Here is a 17,398-nt window from a genome sequence, read left to right on the forward strand (position 1 = left end):
TCTTTTCACCTCGTCTTTCTTTCTTTGTTTTGACTTGTGCTTTCTATTCAGGCAAATTCCTATTTATTAGTAAGAGCAATTATTTTTCAAGAAAGGTTAAACCCAGACCTGAACTGGTCCTGGCTTGTTAGCTTGAGTTTCTTCAAAAAATAAAATAAAATCTGAAAATCTGCCACTTGTGTTCATTGTTTATCATAAATAGTTGTGACCTTGTTATTTCCATTAGCATTCTTAATTTTGCCTGCAAGGCCTCGAGACCTACGTTATTCCTCTTCTCCCAACCCCCTCCATCTTCCCCACTGCCTCCTTATTTCTCAGAAAAGCCTGCAATTTGTTTTCTGGGCTGTCCCTCTTTGTGGACTGGCTAGGGAAAGGACTAAGTGAAATACATCACTGTGAAGTTATTTTTAGAACTAAGCAATGACCTCTAAGGGTGTGTAATGTTAATCTGAGAAATGTTGCTTGAAATTCCTTTTCATTTTCTCCCTTCATAGCAGATATGTCAGTCCTTTGAGTCCCAAATCTTCCAAGTGTCAGCACCCAGTGGGTTATGAGTAAAGTCTTCTTAACATTCAGACCTGAATTTCATTGGTGCTATTCTTCACCATGGTGCTTGGAAGATTAACGGGACCTCTTCTGAGGCTCGTATTCACTTCTAGTATCTGGGGATCCCCAGGGGAGGAGGGCACCTTGCATACCCCATGGCAGCTTGGTGGGGCTCATTCTGGCAATTGCCTTCAGGGTACCACACCCAGGCCTGGAACACTGCCCCAGCTCTACCCTCTGAGCTGAGTATGTGCCTCCAGGCCCCCCTGAGGCTCCCATCACCCCCTGCACTCCCTCCTGCTGCTGGGCTCCAGGCTCTGCTTTCTGCCCCAGCCCTGATCGAGACCCGTTCCACGGCATCCACTCACCTCTGCACCACAGCTGGATGCTCTGCCTTCCCAACCAACAGGGCCCATCTTTCTTTTGGCATTTGAAGGCAGCTCCTGTGATCCTGTCCTTTCAAAGGGGCCCCCCTCAGTAGACCTCAGGGTTTAGCAGGTCAGACTTTAGTTTACACAGAATTCTTTCAAGGGCTGGCTTAAGAAGCTGCCGCCTCGTGTACCTAGAACCAGCATTCTCCGCTTACAATTTGATACTTTCTTTGCATTATCTAGCTCATGGTATCAGAGACTTATCTATGTTATTCTTTTTCATGTACTTCATGTTTGTTTCCTTGAAATTTGCTGTCTGTTTTGCCTCCTCCCTTCCTCAGTTCTCTACTTATACCCGGACTTCAGCCTTGGCTATTCTGTTCTTTTTGACAGAAAGTGATTATTGGAGGCACTCAGTGACTGAATACAGCTATCATTTACTGCACATGTATTGAGTGTCTATGTCAACTACTTTAACATATTGTTTCAGTTAATTCTCACAATAACTCCAGGAAATAGGTGAGAATACATGCAGCGGTGATAAACAGAACAGGGGTGAGGACAGGAGTATCTGTCAGATCGTGGTCTCTTCCCTGTGGACTCTAAGTGTGTGAGGTTAAACACAATTAAATGTTCACATCCCATTACTGCCTACATCTAAGTATAGGATAGTAAATGGTAACCCTGCGTGCCAAGAAAGTTGTTTCACAGCTGCGACAAATACTGTGTATCCTTTCCTGTGTCCATCTGGAACTGAAATCATGTTCAAGTTTTTAAATGAATCATGGAATTTTATTAAGGCATAAGTTGGTTATCTCTTAAAATGAATACTAGATTTGGATAAGCCAAACAATGAACATGACCAAGAAAGCTTCAGAAAGAAAAGCATTGTGTATTTTTCTTGCCTCTGTGACAAATTCATATCTTTTATTATGCCCAGTGTTTTTAATCTTTTATTTCTACTTTTCTTCTCCAAGTCTATCTTCTTAGTAGAAGAATTTCCAAAATCTGACACACTTCTTGAAATCGATGAAGTAGATGTTTAATATACCAAAACTATGCAAGATACATTTAATAGCTAGTCTGCTTAATTTAAAATTTCATTTTCCCACTGCAGTGTTTATAAAACTAGTAACATTCTGTAGAGAACATGGGAGAATCCCATGGAGCCTGGAGGGCGACAGTCCATGGGGTAGCAGAGTTAGACACAACTGAAGCGACTTAGTGTGCACACACAGAGAACATACTAGAATATTGTCGTTTATTACGAAAGGAGATAAATAAACAAATAAAAAAAGACATAGTTCTCATTTTTAAAAAGTATGAAACAATAGTTATTAATCAAAGGGTAAAATTATGAAATAACTGTTAAGTTTATTAATAGCATTAAAGTGTTTTTTGTAAGACATTTCATAAAGGTGATTACAACTTGAATTCTAGCACTTTAAACAGTGTAACCTAAGAACTCCTAAAAGAAATTTTAAGCAAATGGTAATTATCATTTTTAGTATTTAAAAGACTAATCACAACATGTATCACCACTCGCTTCTTTAGGAAAATTAAACAAAACAAGCAAAAGCCAAGAGCTTCAGAATTACCCATACTGGAGAGTCACAGGCATTATCATTTTCTGGCTACTTCTGCCACCTCCATCACTCCATCCCCACCTCTGCCTCTCCTTTTGAACTAATTAGCTAGCAAAGGGAGGCACTGGCCACTTTCCCCTCCAAGTCCTCTGTTTCCTCCAGGAGGCAGGGCCCTTGGGGATGCTGGACAAGGGCTTGCGAGGTGCCGACTTCTCCCACTGCAGCCCCAAGGGCAGCAGGGCCTGTGAGGACAGCAGTGTGTGCGCTCAGCGAGGACTTGGCGGAAGACAGGGGCTCTCCCATCAGACAAGCAAGTCCGCCTACGCCACATGAAGCACCAGCATTCTCAGAGAACACCCCTACGGATGCAGAAGTCTTGGCTGCTGACAGAAGTTTCCTTGACATGCTAAGACCCCTCTTCCAAGACCTAAACTTTCCCTCCAGAACTCCTGATGTGGATGCCACCTCTGTGTGCATAGTGGCAGACTTCTGAGGCATCTGACTTAAAAGGTGGCAGGCAGGGCTCTGGAAGGAGAAGTGAGCTCTATGTGCTTCACATTGACACTCAGCCTTGCTAACTTCTCTGGTTACAGCCCCATGCCCAAGAAGGTGCTTTACTTTGCAGCTAGGTGTATCATCACCCTGCAGGTAAGCCTACGTAGTTCAGTGAAAATCCATGATTACATCTGGGAAAGCAACTCTAAGACCTATCCTACCAGGCTTGGATTAGTAGCAGGGACTTACTGGGAGGACAGAGGAGTGGGCAGAGCCCAAGGTAAGCACTGTCAGTGACCTTCAGGATTGTATGGTGTTTTAAGACTGAAGCATTGGAGTGAGATGGCCTCAGGTCCAAACTCTGCCCTGAGCATTTATAAATTTAGTAACCCCAGGCAATCCTCAGTTTTCTGAACAGCTGTTTCCCTCTTAGTACAGTGGGGAAAACAATACAACCTCTCAGGAACTAAATATAGTAAGATGCATAATATGCTTTACATAATGCTGGTTATAGTAAATAATCAATGAATGATGACTTTTATTGTCATTATGTCCTTACCGGATTTATAAGACAGGAGAGCATGATTCCAAATAATAGCATGATTCCAAATCCAGAGTTCAAATTCTGGCTTCAAAGCTTGCTAAGTTCATGACCTAGGCAAGTTACTTACTATCTGTAAAACAGGAGATACTAGTAATACCATTCCATAGGATGATTGTGGGCTCTGTATGTGTTAGCCTATATAAAACTTTTGGAACAGTAGGTGTTACCTATTTTTAATAATAATACAAATTATGTAATACTAGTAAGTTACATCTATTAAAATAAGAAATAATAAATTCCTCAATTAAAATAATAGATGTTTCTGGTAAGAAGTGCCTGCGTGTGTGTGCTCAGATGCTTCAGTTGTGTCTGATTCTTTGTGACCCTATGGATTGTAGCCCACCAGGTTCCTCTGTCCATGTGATTCTCCAGGCAAGAATACTGGAGCGTGTTGCCATGCCTTCCTCCACGGGATTTTCCCACCCCAGGCATCGAACCATGTCTCCTACGTCTCCTGCACCGTAAGTGGATTCTTTACTGCTGAGCCACCAGGGAAGTCTTCTAGTAAGATACATGTATTAAAATAAAGAAGAAATATATATGTATGTATATGCACACACAAACATGCATCAGTAGTAGGTCTAGTGAAGCCAGCTGAAGAAAAATACATAGCGACTTTTTCCCCAGGCAGTCATTGACAAACAGTGGAGTTTCGCAAAGCACTGTCTTTTGTTGTTGGGTTGGAACTAGGTTGGCTACTACACAAGGACCATGAATGTAAACACATTTCAGGCTGAGAAAGCACCTCCTTTATGAGCAGTAAGTCTCCGTATTAAATGTGTACTTAGAAATCACAAGGAACAGATTGAAATTTCAATCTGACTCCTGTGGGATTTGTAAAGCCTTGAAGTTGTTCATGACACCAAAGAGTGTGTGTGAATCAAATTTGTGCCTCCCAGGGTCTGGCTCCAGGACAAGCTAAAGAGAGGAAAAATTTCCGAGTTGCCTATGCTGCTCTCTCTTTGGTTGTGCAGCCAAGTGGGAGAGAACTGAAGATCAGATATTTGACCTTCACTCAGCCTAGGGTGATTCATGTTTGAATGCCTCCAAAGCACAAGAAAGGCAGCATTTAACAGCCCACAGTCCACAGCTCAGAAGAATTTATGTCTTGGTCCAGGTAGTAGGACTATGAACCACTGCCCACTATTCTGACTACTGAAGCCTCATACAAAACTTCACTCATTTAGAACCAGGGCATCCGAGCCCAGCTGACCTAGTAAAAGAGGTCCCAGCCACTTAAGTTTCCTTGCTTTTTAGCTGTGTTGAATCTGCTGCTGTGTAGTGACATTTAATAAAAGACTTTCTATTTATCATGTTTAATTCAATTCCTATTTCTTATTCCCTCTGAATAAGGAGTTTTAGATTTCCATAAAATGAGGATGATATGAAACCAATATGAATGAGCAACATTTAAATACACTTACCCTTTGGAGAGATCAACTTACTCCCTCGGTTAAAGACTACTATTGGAGGGATTGCTTCTCTCGTATCTTGTTCCTTCAAGAAGTTCTGCAAGAAATGGATATGGTGAGGCAAAGAAGAGCGCAACTCAGAAGACTCTTGGTTGCTTTGGGAGATTCGGGGTCTTCCATTTTGTGGGTTTTGCGGGAGTATTTGGGGGCATGATTGTTTCTGGTGTTGACAAGGGGAAACATGGGCCAGATTAACGTACCATGCAGACTCTGCTGAGGTTCTCATGGAGCTGGGCCTTCTTGCTCCTGCCTTGGAGCCCTGCAGGCTGCCTTCATCAAGAGAGCAGCAGGCCCAAAATGACGAATATGTTTAAAGGTTGTTGCATGGCAGAAACCGACACTACTGTATAAAGCAATTTTCCTCCAATTAAAAAAGAATATCCAACTGCTCCCACCCCCATGTACCTCATTCTCAATATTGCCCAGACATAGTCGCTTTCCACAAAGACTTTTTTGTCTCTCTTTCCCCAAATTTCCTGCCTCTTCCTCAAACCCAGCTGGGAAAGCATGCTCTCTCCCTTCCCCTTAACAGCTCAGTTCAGATTGACCAATTATTGCATTCTTCTTTTAATGTTGCTGTTTTCTCTCCCAGGTCCGGCTGCCACTCTGGACTTGGGCACAAGATTTGCTGTGGCCCTTGACCCCTGGTGAGTTAGTGGGAAGCTGAGGCTCTACCCCCAAGAGGACTGTGTGGGTTGGTGCTGGGGCGACTCTCAGCTTAGACTTGGGGGGCCAGGTAGAGCCAGGTAGATCTGGGATGTGTATAAACTGGATCCAGTAGCCTGATAGTGTATATTTATTTGTTTGTTTTCTTCTTCCTGACTTGGGATCATGGAGACTGGTTATTTTGTTCATTGCTGAATCCATAATCATAAGAAATATGTCTGGCATACATTAGGTACTCAACAAAACTGATTGAATGAGTTCATTGAGCCCCTACTATGTATCAGAGATTGTTACAGGTGCTAGAAGAGACAGGCACTGCTACCATTCTACAGATGGAAAAACTAAGCAGAAAAGTGACTTTCTCAGGACTATTCAAAATGGGAACAGTTTCCAGATTTCCAGACATCTGGCCTTTAGTCTACAAGAAGCATTTTGTTTCTGAATATTAGCATGCTTAACTTGAGTTCCCCTGTCTTTTTGTAAAGAAGGGGTCTTTTTTCTGAGAGAAAGGACTTTTTCTAAGCTGACTTCCTTTGTGAGCATTTGGTCTCTCTCTGCTTAATTTTTCTGATTTGGAAAATAAGCATCACACCATGAAGTCTCAGATGGATGCTCAGGAAGACAGCACTACCTCACTGTTAGTTTGCTGGGGCTGCCATAACAAAGTATCACAGACTGGGGAGCCTAAAGAGAAGACATTTATTTTCTCACAATTCTGGAGGCTAGAAGTTCAAGACCAAGCTGTTGGCAGGTTCTTCCAAGGCCTCTCTCCTGATTGCCATGTGGCTCAGATGGTAAAGCGTCTGCCTACAATGCGGGAGACCTGGGTTCAATCCCTGGGTCAGGAAGATCTCCTGGAGAAGGGAATGGTAACCCACTCCAATATTCTTGCCTGGAAAATCCCATGGACGGAGGAACCTGGTGGTCCAAGGGGTCGCAGAGTCGGACACGACTGAGCGACTTCACTTTCCCCTTGTCTTTACATGGTCTTCTCTTTGTGCATCTGTGTGACCCAATCTCTTCTTATAAGGACACCAATCATATCAGATTAGAGTGACCTCATTTTAACTCACCTCTTTAAATTTCTTAGCTCCAAATGCAGCCATATTCTGATTAAGATTTCAGATTGTGAATTTTGGGGCGAGAATCACAATTCATCACAAACACTTACCCTAAAGAACTTGATTTTACACAATATGGGGTAATGTCCAGACCTGCTTAAAAACCTCGTGATGTCAGTATTGTAAACTTGCAGCAAATTACAGCTGACAACCTGCTGTCTCCTGCCTTCAGTGGCTACCTTTTTCTATTCTTCTCCTTGGCTGAGACCAGCAAAGCAGTCAGAACAGGTCACCCAGGGATACAGAAATCCAAAAAGAGGGTTTTGTGCCAGGTAAATAAAAGGAATCATCATTCATCTAAGGTTCATTGTTTAAATTATGATGTTTATTTATGTCAATGCAAAATACAATAAAGCAACTTACAAAAAACAACCACTGTATCTTCATGTAACATAACTCTTCAGTGAACAGAAGTACTACTGTTAATGTTTTGACCTTTTCAAGGTCCAGCCTTGGATCAAAACAGGATGCAGAGAAATAGCAGATTTTTTTCTACCTTCCCCAATATACACACAAAGGAAATTTATATATCCTAAAATCCCATTCTAGTAGTAATACAAAAATATCACACGTAGAGATGAATACCGCCATTGTGTCATTGGAATTGCAACTTCCTTATTGCTTGAGATTTCCCACCAACCCTGGGCTTCAGTCAGGAACACATGGGTACATCAGCCCTTCAGGTTTCCCAAATGATTGTTTAGTAATTCTTTTAGTATAACTGCATACTCCCCAAGTGTCTAATTTACCTGAGTTATTTAGAAACCTGAAAAAAATAAGTCTCTAAGTGATCAAATTGTGTACCAAACTCTCTGACAGAATTGAAGAGACTTATCATGGGTTATTCTGTGCCAGTTCAGTGGATAAACACGAAGCCTCCATTACCTAATGAACTACCCACCTAGTAAAAGGCTTCACATTACAATTTTCTCAAAGGTAATAAACATTGCACGAAAGTACAAGACCTTATCTATATTCCAGTAGTTTAAGTGCTATTTGTCTAGCCACTACATTTTCAAACAAATGGCAATTATCACTTAACTAACAAAATCTTTGTATCATTTCACTGATAAGAGTCAGTCTCACACTGCGGAAAGAAGCAGCAGCTTGGAGCTAGAAGATCTCAATTCCAGACCAGTTCCACCCACTCTCTGAGGCTTAGTTTCCTTCCGAGGATCAATGAGATGAAAGTGCTGTGTGAAGCAATATTAACTATAAGGAATAATATTCTACGGAGTTCATCTCTTCAATTAACCTGTGGATCCCTAATTACCCACATGTATTTTGCAAGTAAAATCCAACTTTTTCAAGTAGCATATTCACCATATGCAACTGAAATATGCAAGCCGGGTTATGCAAATGGAAAAAAAATACAGATTTAAGTAAGCCTATTACTCACAGGAGACTTGTGTATTCATGATGCGTTTGGTTTAAAACCATTAAAATTTTTATTCTGTTTAATGCATGGTCCTTTTGTGTTATTGGAGCTCAATTTGAATAAGCTATCTCACTATTTAAAATTTTTGACAAGAAATTAAAACTTTCATATGAAATTTACAGGGTTTACATGACTGTGAAACTGAGTTAAATGGGTTGAGAAATACAGAAGGAGTAATAGTCTGAAAACGCAGGGTCAATCGGGAAACTGAATGTAGAAGTTTATTTTTCAGGTCATTAAACATAACCTAACGATAGGCCTGTTATTTTTGTGTTTTACTGGTGACTTCCTAATCTATAAATTACTTTTTCTTCATCTGTAAAACAAAAAAAAATTGACTTTTAGGGACATTCAAATCTGTAGAAATTATTAATACTTCATTTTCATTCTTACATGAGGAGCATCTTTAGGAGAATTACATCCTATAGCTTAAGTAAAAGTCAGTATCCCATTTTTTTCATTGGTTAAGGAAAAAACCTTCCTTTAGGAAAGGGCAGATTTACTAAAAGTTTAGAATTCGTTGGCAAATTTGACTATATAATGTGGCATATGGACTTTGTGACTTTGCTGAGACAGACTTCAGGTAGCTGTATTTCTGTAACAAATGAGATTCTAATTTCAAACATTTTTCAAATGCAAATCAGGCCTTCATGAATCATTTTGATGATTTTTTGAGGCATTAATGGAACAGAGTTAGTATTTTTGAAATGATCCCCAAAGTCACCCCTTTGCTAAGGATATCTCTCTTCTTGATTATTTCGAAACTGTCAACATTGTCTCTAACCTTCACGCAGAAAATGACTGATCTCCAAATGACCTATTATTATCTTAAACCAATCTTAAAACAACAAAGAGAGAAAAATTAAATAGTGCAATAACATTTCATATCAGTGAAACAAAATTTGTCTGTGCATAAAGTAGTTCTATCCATCCGTGGAAAGATCAACCTTTTGTTTTTCCTTGTGTTTATAGGTTACATTTTTAAAGGTACTGGTGGAGCCTCTGTACAGTGGATTGGTTCCCTAAAAAAGAAAAAAAAAAGGTCCAAATGAAAGTATGTATATTTTGTTACTACACAGTTTTAATATATCTAAATAATTTCAGTGTACATTACAGATTGGAAAAAGAAAGTTAGGCTTAATCTTGGAAGATATGTGAATAATTTTGATTAATTTGATATTTCATACTTTTAGCATTTAACAATATATACTTTATTGTTTTTTATTATGAAAAAATAATTTTGTATCCTAAGAATCTTACCCTTTTTGGAAATGCAGTAAATCATGGATTTTTGGAAATGCACATGGAACAAAAAATGGCTGCTTTGTTCGCTGCTGTTTCACCAGAGCTGAAAACAGTTCAACTAGCCCACAGCAGGCACTCAGAATTGATCAAATGAACAGAATGAACCAACAGGTGACCCAAAATAAAATGGGAAAGATGAAGACGGGAAAAGTGAACTGGTAGAAGCATACAAAGATGAATGACAAACACACTGAGTGAAGTCAGAGAAGGAGAAATATCCTATGATGTCCCTTATGTGCTGAATCTAAGAAGAAATGATACAAATGAACTTATTTACAAAACAGAAACAGACTCACAGACTTAGAGAACCAATTTATGGTTACTGGGGGGAGGGTTGGGGTAAGGGATAGTCCGGAGTTAGGGATGGGCACACATACACTGCTATACTTAAAATGGATAACCAACAAGGACCTACTGTATAGCACAGGGAACTCTGTTCAAGGTCATGTAACAGCCTGAATGGGAAGGGGCTTGAGGGAGAATGGATCTATGTATATGCATGGCTGAGTTCCTTTGCCGTGCACCTAAAGCTATCCCAACATTGTTAATCTCCTACAATCCAATATAAAATAAAACGGTAAAAAGAAAGAAAAGTATCCACCTTTAAGAAATGCATTGAGATGGTGAGAAGCATCAAACTAGGGCACAAATAATCTTGCTAAAATGAGACCAAAATTCAGAAGGAGTTACAACTAGCTTCTTGGGGCAGCAAACACCTGCTAGTAGATAGTAAAAAGAATTGGGTGGCTTTCCCTTGCTAGAGAATAACAGTGTGGAAAGGAGAGAGTCACAAGAGACGGGTATGTGGGATGCCAGGCTTATGACAGAGTACTGGTCCCCAGGAGGATTGGGCAAAACAGCGTTGCCCCCAGGGCAGTAGAATGGTTGTGTGCAAAGCCTGGATAATTCAATTGCTCTGTCTGGATTGTAGATGTGTTCCCAGGTGCCATCACTGGGACCAGACAGCCCAAAGCTCTCTAGGTGTTTGAATAAATGCTCAACCTGAGCCTCCAATTTCTCTCCTTCAGTTTCATTGTTCCATGCAGGCACGAGATGTCTGGATAAGGAACATTTCCTTCCCTCCCATTCCCCAAGGTTGGGCATGCAGACTTTGGCTTCAGAGAGCCTGGGTTCTAACCCAGCTCTACCATGTAACCTTACTTAAGTAGTTCTGAACCTTGGCATTCTCATCCATAAGAGGGATTACCAAAGTGCCCACCTGGTCCATGAGGACCGTACTTCAGCAGGTACCTGGCACATAGTAAGTGCTCAAAAAACGCTGCTTCTTCTCATCAGTTCAATTCAGTCACTCAGTCATGTCTGACTCTTTGTGACCCCATGGACTGCAGCATGCCAGGTTTCCCTGTCCATCACCAACTCCCAGAGTTTGCTCAAACTCATGTTCATTAAGTCGCTGACGCCATCCAACTATCCTCTGTCGTCCCCTTCTCCTCTTGCCTTCAGTCTTTCCCAGCACCAGGGTCTTTTCCAATGAGTCAGTTCTTCCCATCAGGTAGCCAAAGTATTGGAGCTTCAGCTTCAGCATCAGACCTACTTACATATAACTTCTTTGCATTTGGAATTTCCTTTTTTGAAGGTCCTGGATAGGGTGCTAAAGATATGCCCCACTTCTGGGCTTTGGGATTTGGCACAGTATTTCCAAGCCCATTTTTGAGTATGTATGGAGTCTGGGTGCCACCTCTGACCCTCCAAATTATCATACTTTGATCTCCTTATCCCCTGAATGGCAGAGATGGTAGCATTTTATAGGCATAGATTTGAGAAAACAAAACAAAACAAAGTAATTGTATTTGCTTTCTCAGTACATTTCTCTCAGCTCTCAGAAGAACTGAATTCAATTGAAAAGCATTCTCTGGCCTCTCCCTCTTGTTTCCCTTGGATGCACTGCAGTATCTTCGTAGTGAAGAGGAGTCACACCTGCACCTGTTTCTGTGTTGCCCAGAGCCAGGGGCCTACCTCTGATTGAGCAACATGTTACCTTTGTCCATGTGCCTCTGCAGAGAGATGCTATCTCAGTGATGAGGGCAAATACAGAAGAGGCTCCCTGGTGGTGGGTGATGAGTGAAGGCCAAGTCACTATATTGCTTCTACTCCTGAGGTCAGCTTGGATAATCATGAGGACTCTCCAGTCCCTAGTCCTACTGCAATAAGAACTCGAGATTTGGAGGGTGTATGGCTGATGGATGTCTTAGATGCAAGCAGAGTCTTGTTCACAAACAAAATTCATGTGTGGAATTCTATTAAATTTAAGAGATTAATTTAATTGCAAACTAGTAAGTCCAGTCCATTCTAAAGGAGATCAGTCCTGGGTGTTCTTTGGAAGGACTGATGCTAAAGCTGAAACTCCAGTACTTTGGCCACGTCATGCGAAGAGTTGACTCATTGGAAAAGACTCTGATGCTGGGAGGAATTGGGGGCAGGAGGAGAAGGGGATGACAGAGGATGAGATGGCTGGATGGCATCACCAACTCGAGGGACATGAGTCTGAGTGAACTCTGGGAGTTGGTGATGGACAGGGAGGCCTGGCGTGCTGCGATTCATGGGGTTGCAAAGAGTCGGACACGACTGAGCGACTGAACTGAACTGAACTGAAGTTTAAGTTGGGTACAGAAGAATAAGGGACTCGACTGAAGAGGAAAGATGGGAAAAAATGAGATGTGAAGGCTGGGAGTAATGGGTGTGGCACTGACCTGGAGGAATTGAGGGACTTAGGAAACCAGACACTGAGTAAGAGGAAACAAGCTGTGAGTAGGGCCACGGGCAGAGCTTTGTAAGACTAGGAGCTCTTTTGTGGATCCCATCCCAGATCACGTCAGGCATCCCACATCTCACACTAAACACAGCTGATATGCACAACAAAGGAGGTGACTTGAGTTGCAATTGACTGGATACACAATGCTATTTGGCAGATATTTTGTTGAATGTTTCATTTTGATTGTGCAGTTTTCTTTCTGTGTTTTGAAGCAACTTTGTTTATTAAAGCTTACAATATTTGGCGGGCGGGGAGGTGGTTCTTACAAAGGTAGTCATAGGGTCTGGGCATGCTAACAGAGGTGGTGGATGAAGCAGATGCCAACATAGTAGGAAGGTAAGGTAGAAGCTTAAAGCTAGGGTAAAAGCAAGTACATCTGATGCAGGCCAGTAGAGTTTTTCCTGGCCTCAGCTGGTGATCAGAACTCAGAAGAATGAGCTCAAATGAAATGCTGCTGGCAGGAGAAAGTGGGGTGATGTCCAGCACTGCCTCCCTTAGTGCCATGCCAGCGGCAGCCTCTCTGCCTAGGATTTCCAGCTGAGACACACGCTTGCGTCTGGCTCCATTTCGGGTGGATCTGCCCTCCTGCACTGTTTAAACAAGGTCAGGTTTCCTCCAACCGTCTGTTGTCACTAGGCTGACTCTCCCAGGAGTTCTGGGTGGTGCTAATTTAGGCTGTGGATTTTACAAATGCAATGGCACATTTTTTGAGCTTGAAAAAGTGGTAATAAGAAAGCTCTCTGTCATGACCCACAGCTGCCCTAATGACTGCCTAACTGCCAAATGTAGCCCTGATTTGCTTGGCACAGTGCAAAATCAATCCATGACTGTAACGAATGTCAGACTGAACGTTTTTTGCCTTTAGTTAATGACTTGTCATCCTAGGAAAAAATGTCTAATCAAAAATGGATTTAAATATCTTCCCTTTGTGTTTTCATAAAGACTATGGAATGGGGGGGTGGTATTTCTAAAAGTGTAATAAGAGGTAACCTTTCTTTATAGTTGATGAATGAAATGTTTCAGGAGGCAAGAACAAAGCTCTTTCTTATCCAGAGCTCTATCACCCTTACAGTCTAATGGGGGCCTAGGGGTCGGAAGATCCCACTGTTGTCCCTGGAGATCCCCTGGGTTTGAAGACCAAATTCAGTTCTTCAAGAGGAAAAAGGTTTTAGATAAAAACAAAATCAAATCAAAAAACCCCAAAATGGATGCACTGAGCAGCATTCTTTTTTTTTTTTCCAATAGGACATATTAGTGAAATTTGAATTGAATAATTTGAATTAAATCTCTTTTGCATCCAAGTGAATAATTATGACCCAGTTATTATCTAGTCAAGAACGTCAAACATTTGTTATTCAAAGAAACTCAATTTAACAGGGAATAATATTTTTCATTTATGCTTTTATCTGTTTAATGCATATTTTAATTCTACTTTCAGTGAAGAGACAACAAAAATTCAGCATTTGAATTTCAGTCATGTTCTACATCCTGAGGGAAAACAATTCATGTTTTGGGGGAAATTAACTGTTAATTAAAATGTTATTTTAAAGATATTAATCATTTGTCAGGATTCATGCCTTTGTAGGAGAACATGAAAAAGTGCTGGTTAGTAGATACACATCATATAATTGCCCGAGTGCTTGTTTTCAGAACACCTGCCTATTATTTCTAGGAGGGTCAAGGCTTGCTTGGAAGAAAAGGCTGCAATTAGGATTTCAGCTCCATCATAAAGCAACAATTTGGGAAATCTCTTATCCTTTCTGAGCCTCAATTTTCTTACATTCAAAAATGGGAGACTCAAGACTACTGCTTAGGGCTCGTGGTCTTTCAACTAACTTCTGCTATTGCATTTTGTACTAACTTAATCACATTCTTGTTTGCTTCTTTTCCAAAAATTTTTCCAATTTAGGTTATTACGGAATACCGAATCAAGTTCCCTGTGCTATATGCAGTAGGTCCTTTTTGGTTACCTGTTTTGCAATAGTAGTGTGTATGAACCTATGTTTACCCAGGAAATGGGCTGGGTGGGTAAGGGATGGATTGGGGGTTTGAGATTGACATGAACACACTAATCACATTGTTTAACCTGGTTGCCTTCTGACCCCTTCCAGCCATTTTCTTGACAGTTGGTGAGAGTTAAAAACCCACTCCAGTGTTCTTGCCTGGAGAATCCCAGGGACGATGGAACCTGGTAGGCTGCCGTCTATGGGGTCGCACAGAGTCGGACACGACTGAAGTGACTTGGCAGCAGCAGCAGAGAGTTAAAAGCAACATTTATGGCCAGGGAGACAGGTGAAGGTAATTGCTCCAATACTTTGGCTTCATAGTACTGGGTTCTAAGTCACCAAACTTGTCAGGTTACATTTTTACCTCATTAGAGATAGAAACATTGTATCTTCATGCAAATCCTCACTTTACATTACTAAGGACTTTGTTTAATTAGGAAAAGTCCACACATACACAAAAGAAGAGGAAAGTCATATCCTGAACCTCTGTAGACCCATCACCCAGATTCAGGAGTTATCAAGATTTTGCCACAGTTACTTCAACTATTCCTCTCTCTCTCTTTTGGCTGAATTATTTAAGGGGAAACCCAGTTTTCACTTCCTTTTTACTGTAAACCTTAATTATTTTCTATCAAAGCCTCATGCCATTATCCTACCTAACTGAATTAACCATAATTTCTTGCTATCAGTCTAATGCCCAGGTCTATACTTTTTTCCAGTTGTCAAAAAATATATATTAGTTAGAGTGCTCAAATCAAGATCTAAACAAGATCCATACATTGCATTTGGTTGTTGTGTCTAAAGGTATTTTTAATGGGAAGATAAAGTAGATAAAAATTTTCATGGTCTATTGCCCTGCACCATATATTATATTTATTTCAAAATAACTGCATAAGATATAACATCCCTTATTAAGATAAATGTACCTAAAACAGAAAATTCCATTTGCTTTAGGTACGGAAGATATCATTATAGAACTAGAGAAAAAAGTGTTAACATCAATTATTTGGGGAGATGAACCCAAAGGAGCATTGCATTTGCCTGTATTTTCTCCAGTCATATCATGGTTTTAAGAATCAGCAATGTAAGATAATTGCTATCAGATAGCTGGACACACCATTAGAGAGAGAGAGATGAAATTAAAACCATGAAATTGTTTCTATGGGCCTCTAGAAATGTAATTATCTCTCCTGTGGAAAAGAAACACAGAAAATTGGAGTCCTGTTTTGTGTTTGCCCACTGTGAAGAGAAGACACATAAATTGTATCTATTGAGCACATATATTTAAAAGTCGATACTTTGGAGGTTTTTTTTTTTTTTTTTTTTTTTCAGGTAGCTGTTTAAAATGGATGCTATTCAGAAAAGCTAACTGGATGGTATTCTGAAAGTCTTTTTGCCTTACTTTTTTAACCTATTATGAGTAATGAGTATTTCCATGGAAATTGGCATGAACTGTCATACTACTCCTGAACATTATTCCATTAGCTCTAACAGCCGATTTATGGAAATGTTTAGATGTAGCATGTATGCTTGTCAAATGGGGCCTGCAGGAACCTTCTGGTGGTAAAGAATAAAATGTGTTGCCTTGATGTTCCAAAGTAGCTCACAGTATAAGGAGTTTCATGAGACTCTTCAGAGTAGGGGAAGTCTTCATTGCAATGAGAGACAAATGAATGCTATGAGGACTGAGATCCAGATAATGGACAGAGGTCCCTTTGTCCCCAAAGCAGAACAGAAACCAGCTGTTGGGGACGTGGTGAGAGGAGCAGAGAAAGAATGTGACAGTTTAACTCTTAGTGCAGAAGAAGTCCAACACCCCTTCTTCTCCTCAGGACAAGGAGCAGCCAGCCCCCAGGTGTGCACATACCGTTTGCCACTTGGCCTTTGACCTTTCTGCTTCAAACTTGGCAACTTCTTTCCTATCATGAAAAGACACCAGGAGCTTCCAAATGCACAGCAGGACGACTCCAATAAGAAGAATAGCCAGCGAAACCCCCAACATGATCATGGGAATATTTGGAGGTTTCGGACAGTCTGTGGAAACAAAGAAAATTGTATTAAGGAGATTGTTCAATTAACGTTCTGATGTAGAGAAAACATGTCTCATTAAATTTTCAAACCATAATTTTTCTCCAGTAGAGGAAAAACAATAATCTCTTTTGTTTTGCTGAATTTAAAAAAACGAGTTACTTGTTGAAGGATAGCCCTAGTTCTTCAAAGAAAACAGAAGATAAAGTAAGAACTTGATTATTCAAAGCAAATGGGTATATACTTGAACGACTGACTCAAAAATAATTAAAATTCAAAAGAGTGACAATTAATACACATGGAGTATTTAATGGATCAGTGAAAAGACTGTAGTTTACTAAAAATGACCTTTTCTGAATATAAGACAAACTAGAAACGGAATGTGTACACACACATACACTTTTTCCTGGATTTTCTTGAATTGTATAGGAGATTACACTCAAAATTAAATACAACCTACCCACTTGAAGTATACTACTTGTTCTTCCTTTTAAAATATATAGACAGAAAATAATCATGATTTTCAGTTTTATTTTCACTCTAATGCAGTGCCCTGGTGTCTTGGAAAATTCCTGAATTGGGTTCAGGAGAGGTGGGTTCCATTCCTATCTGATGGACAGTAGCTGTCTGAAATCCATTAAGTCTCTCTATCTCTCTGAGCCCCAATGCCCTCGTTTGTAAAACCAAGGTGTGGGGCTTCAGTGTTCCCTTAACTTCCTGATAAGATTAAGCCCAGGTGCTCATGCTTATTAAACCCACCTCTGAAATTCCTAGACCCATCCCCTGAGATTCTGATTCAGTTGGTTTGGATGGAGCCACAGATTCTTTATTATTAAAATATCCCAAGTGATTCTTATCTCCAGGGAAGTTTGAGAAATCAGGTGTTCTGTATAGTCCTTTCTACTTGAACATTCTAGGAAATGTTATTTTGACTCTATTGATGATATTAATACAATTTTGTAATTATACAGTACCTTCTCTCATTGA

General features: G+C 40.5%; 1 protein-coding gene and 1 long non-coding RNA gene across 4 annotated transcripts in view; one reads left to right on the forward strand and one right to left on the reverse strand.

Moving 5' to 3' along the window:
• The first annotated feature begins 3,931 nt into the window (after positions 1–3,931).
• On the forward strand, positions 3,932–5,780 carry LOC147378412 (uncharacterized). Its single transcript, XR_015147085.1, has 3 exons — positions 3,932–4,063; positions 4,956–5,129; positions 5,667–5,780. It is a non-coding gene; the product is annotated as an uncharacterized LOC147378412 (long non-coding RNA).
• Positions 5,781–7,164: 1,384 nt separating this feature from the next.
• The window catches only part of ITGB6 (integrin subunit beta 6), a 149,852-nt gene continuing 139,618 nt past the window's right edge, over positions 7,165–17,398 (reverse strand). For all 3 annotated transcript variants that reach the window (XM_086355658.1, XM_086355651.1, XM_086355669.1), the window contains 2 exons: positions 16,251–16,417; positions 7,165–9,321 (listed from right to left, as the gene is read on the reverse strand). In XM_086355658.1, the coding sequence (XP_086211784.1) occupies positions 9,223–9,321; positions 16,251–16,417 (266 nt within the window). In that variant the 3' untranslated portion in view covers positions 7,165–9,222. The remainder of the gene's footprint in view (positions 9,322–16,250; positions 16,418–17,398) is intronic.

This window comes from Bos grunniens, chromosome 2 (genome assembly GCF_055505025.1).
Source record: "Bos grunniens cultivar Pamir isolate PY7600 chromosome 2, Bosgru_T2T1.0, whole genome shotgun sequence".
NCBI classification, from domain to species: Eukaryota; Metazoa; Chordata; class Mammalia; order Artiodactyla; family Bovidae; genus Bos; species Bos grunniens.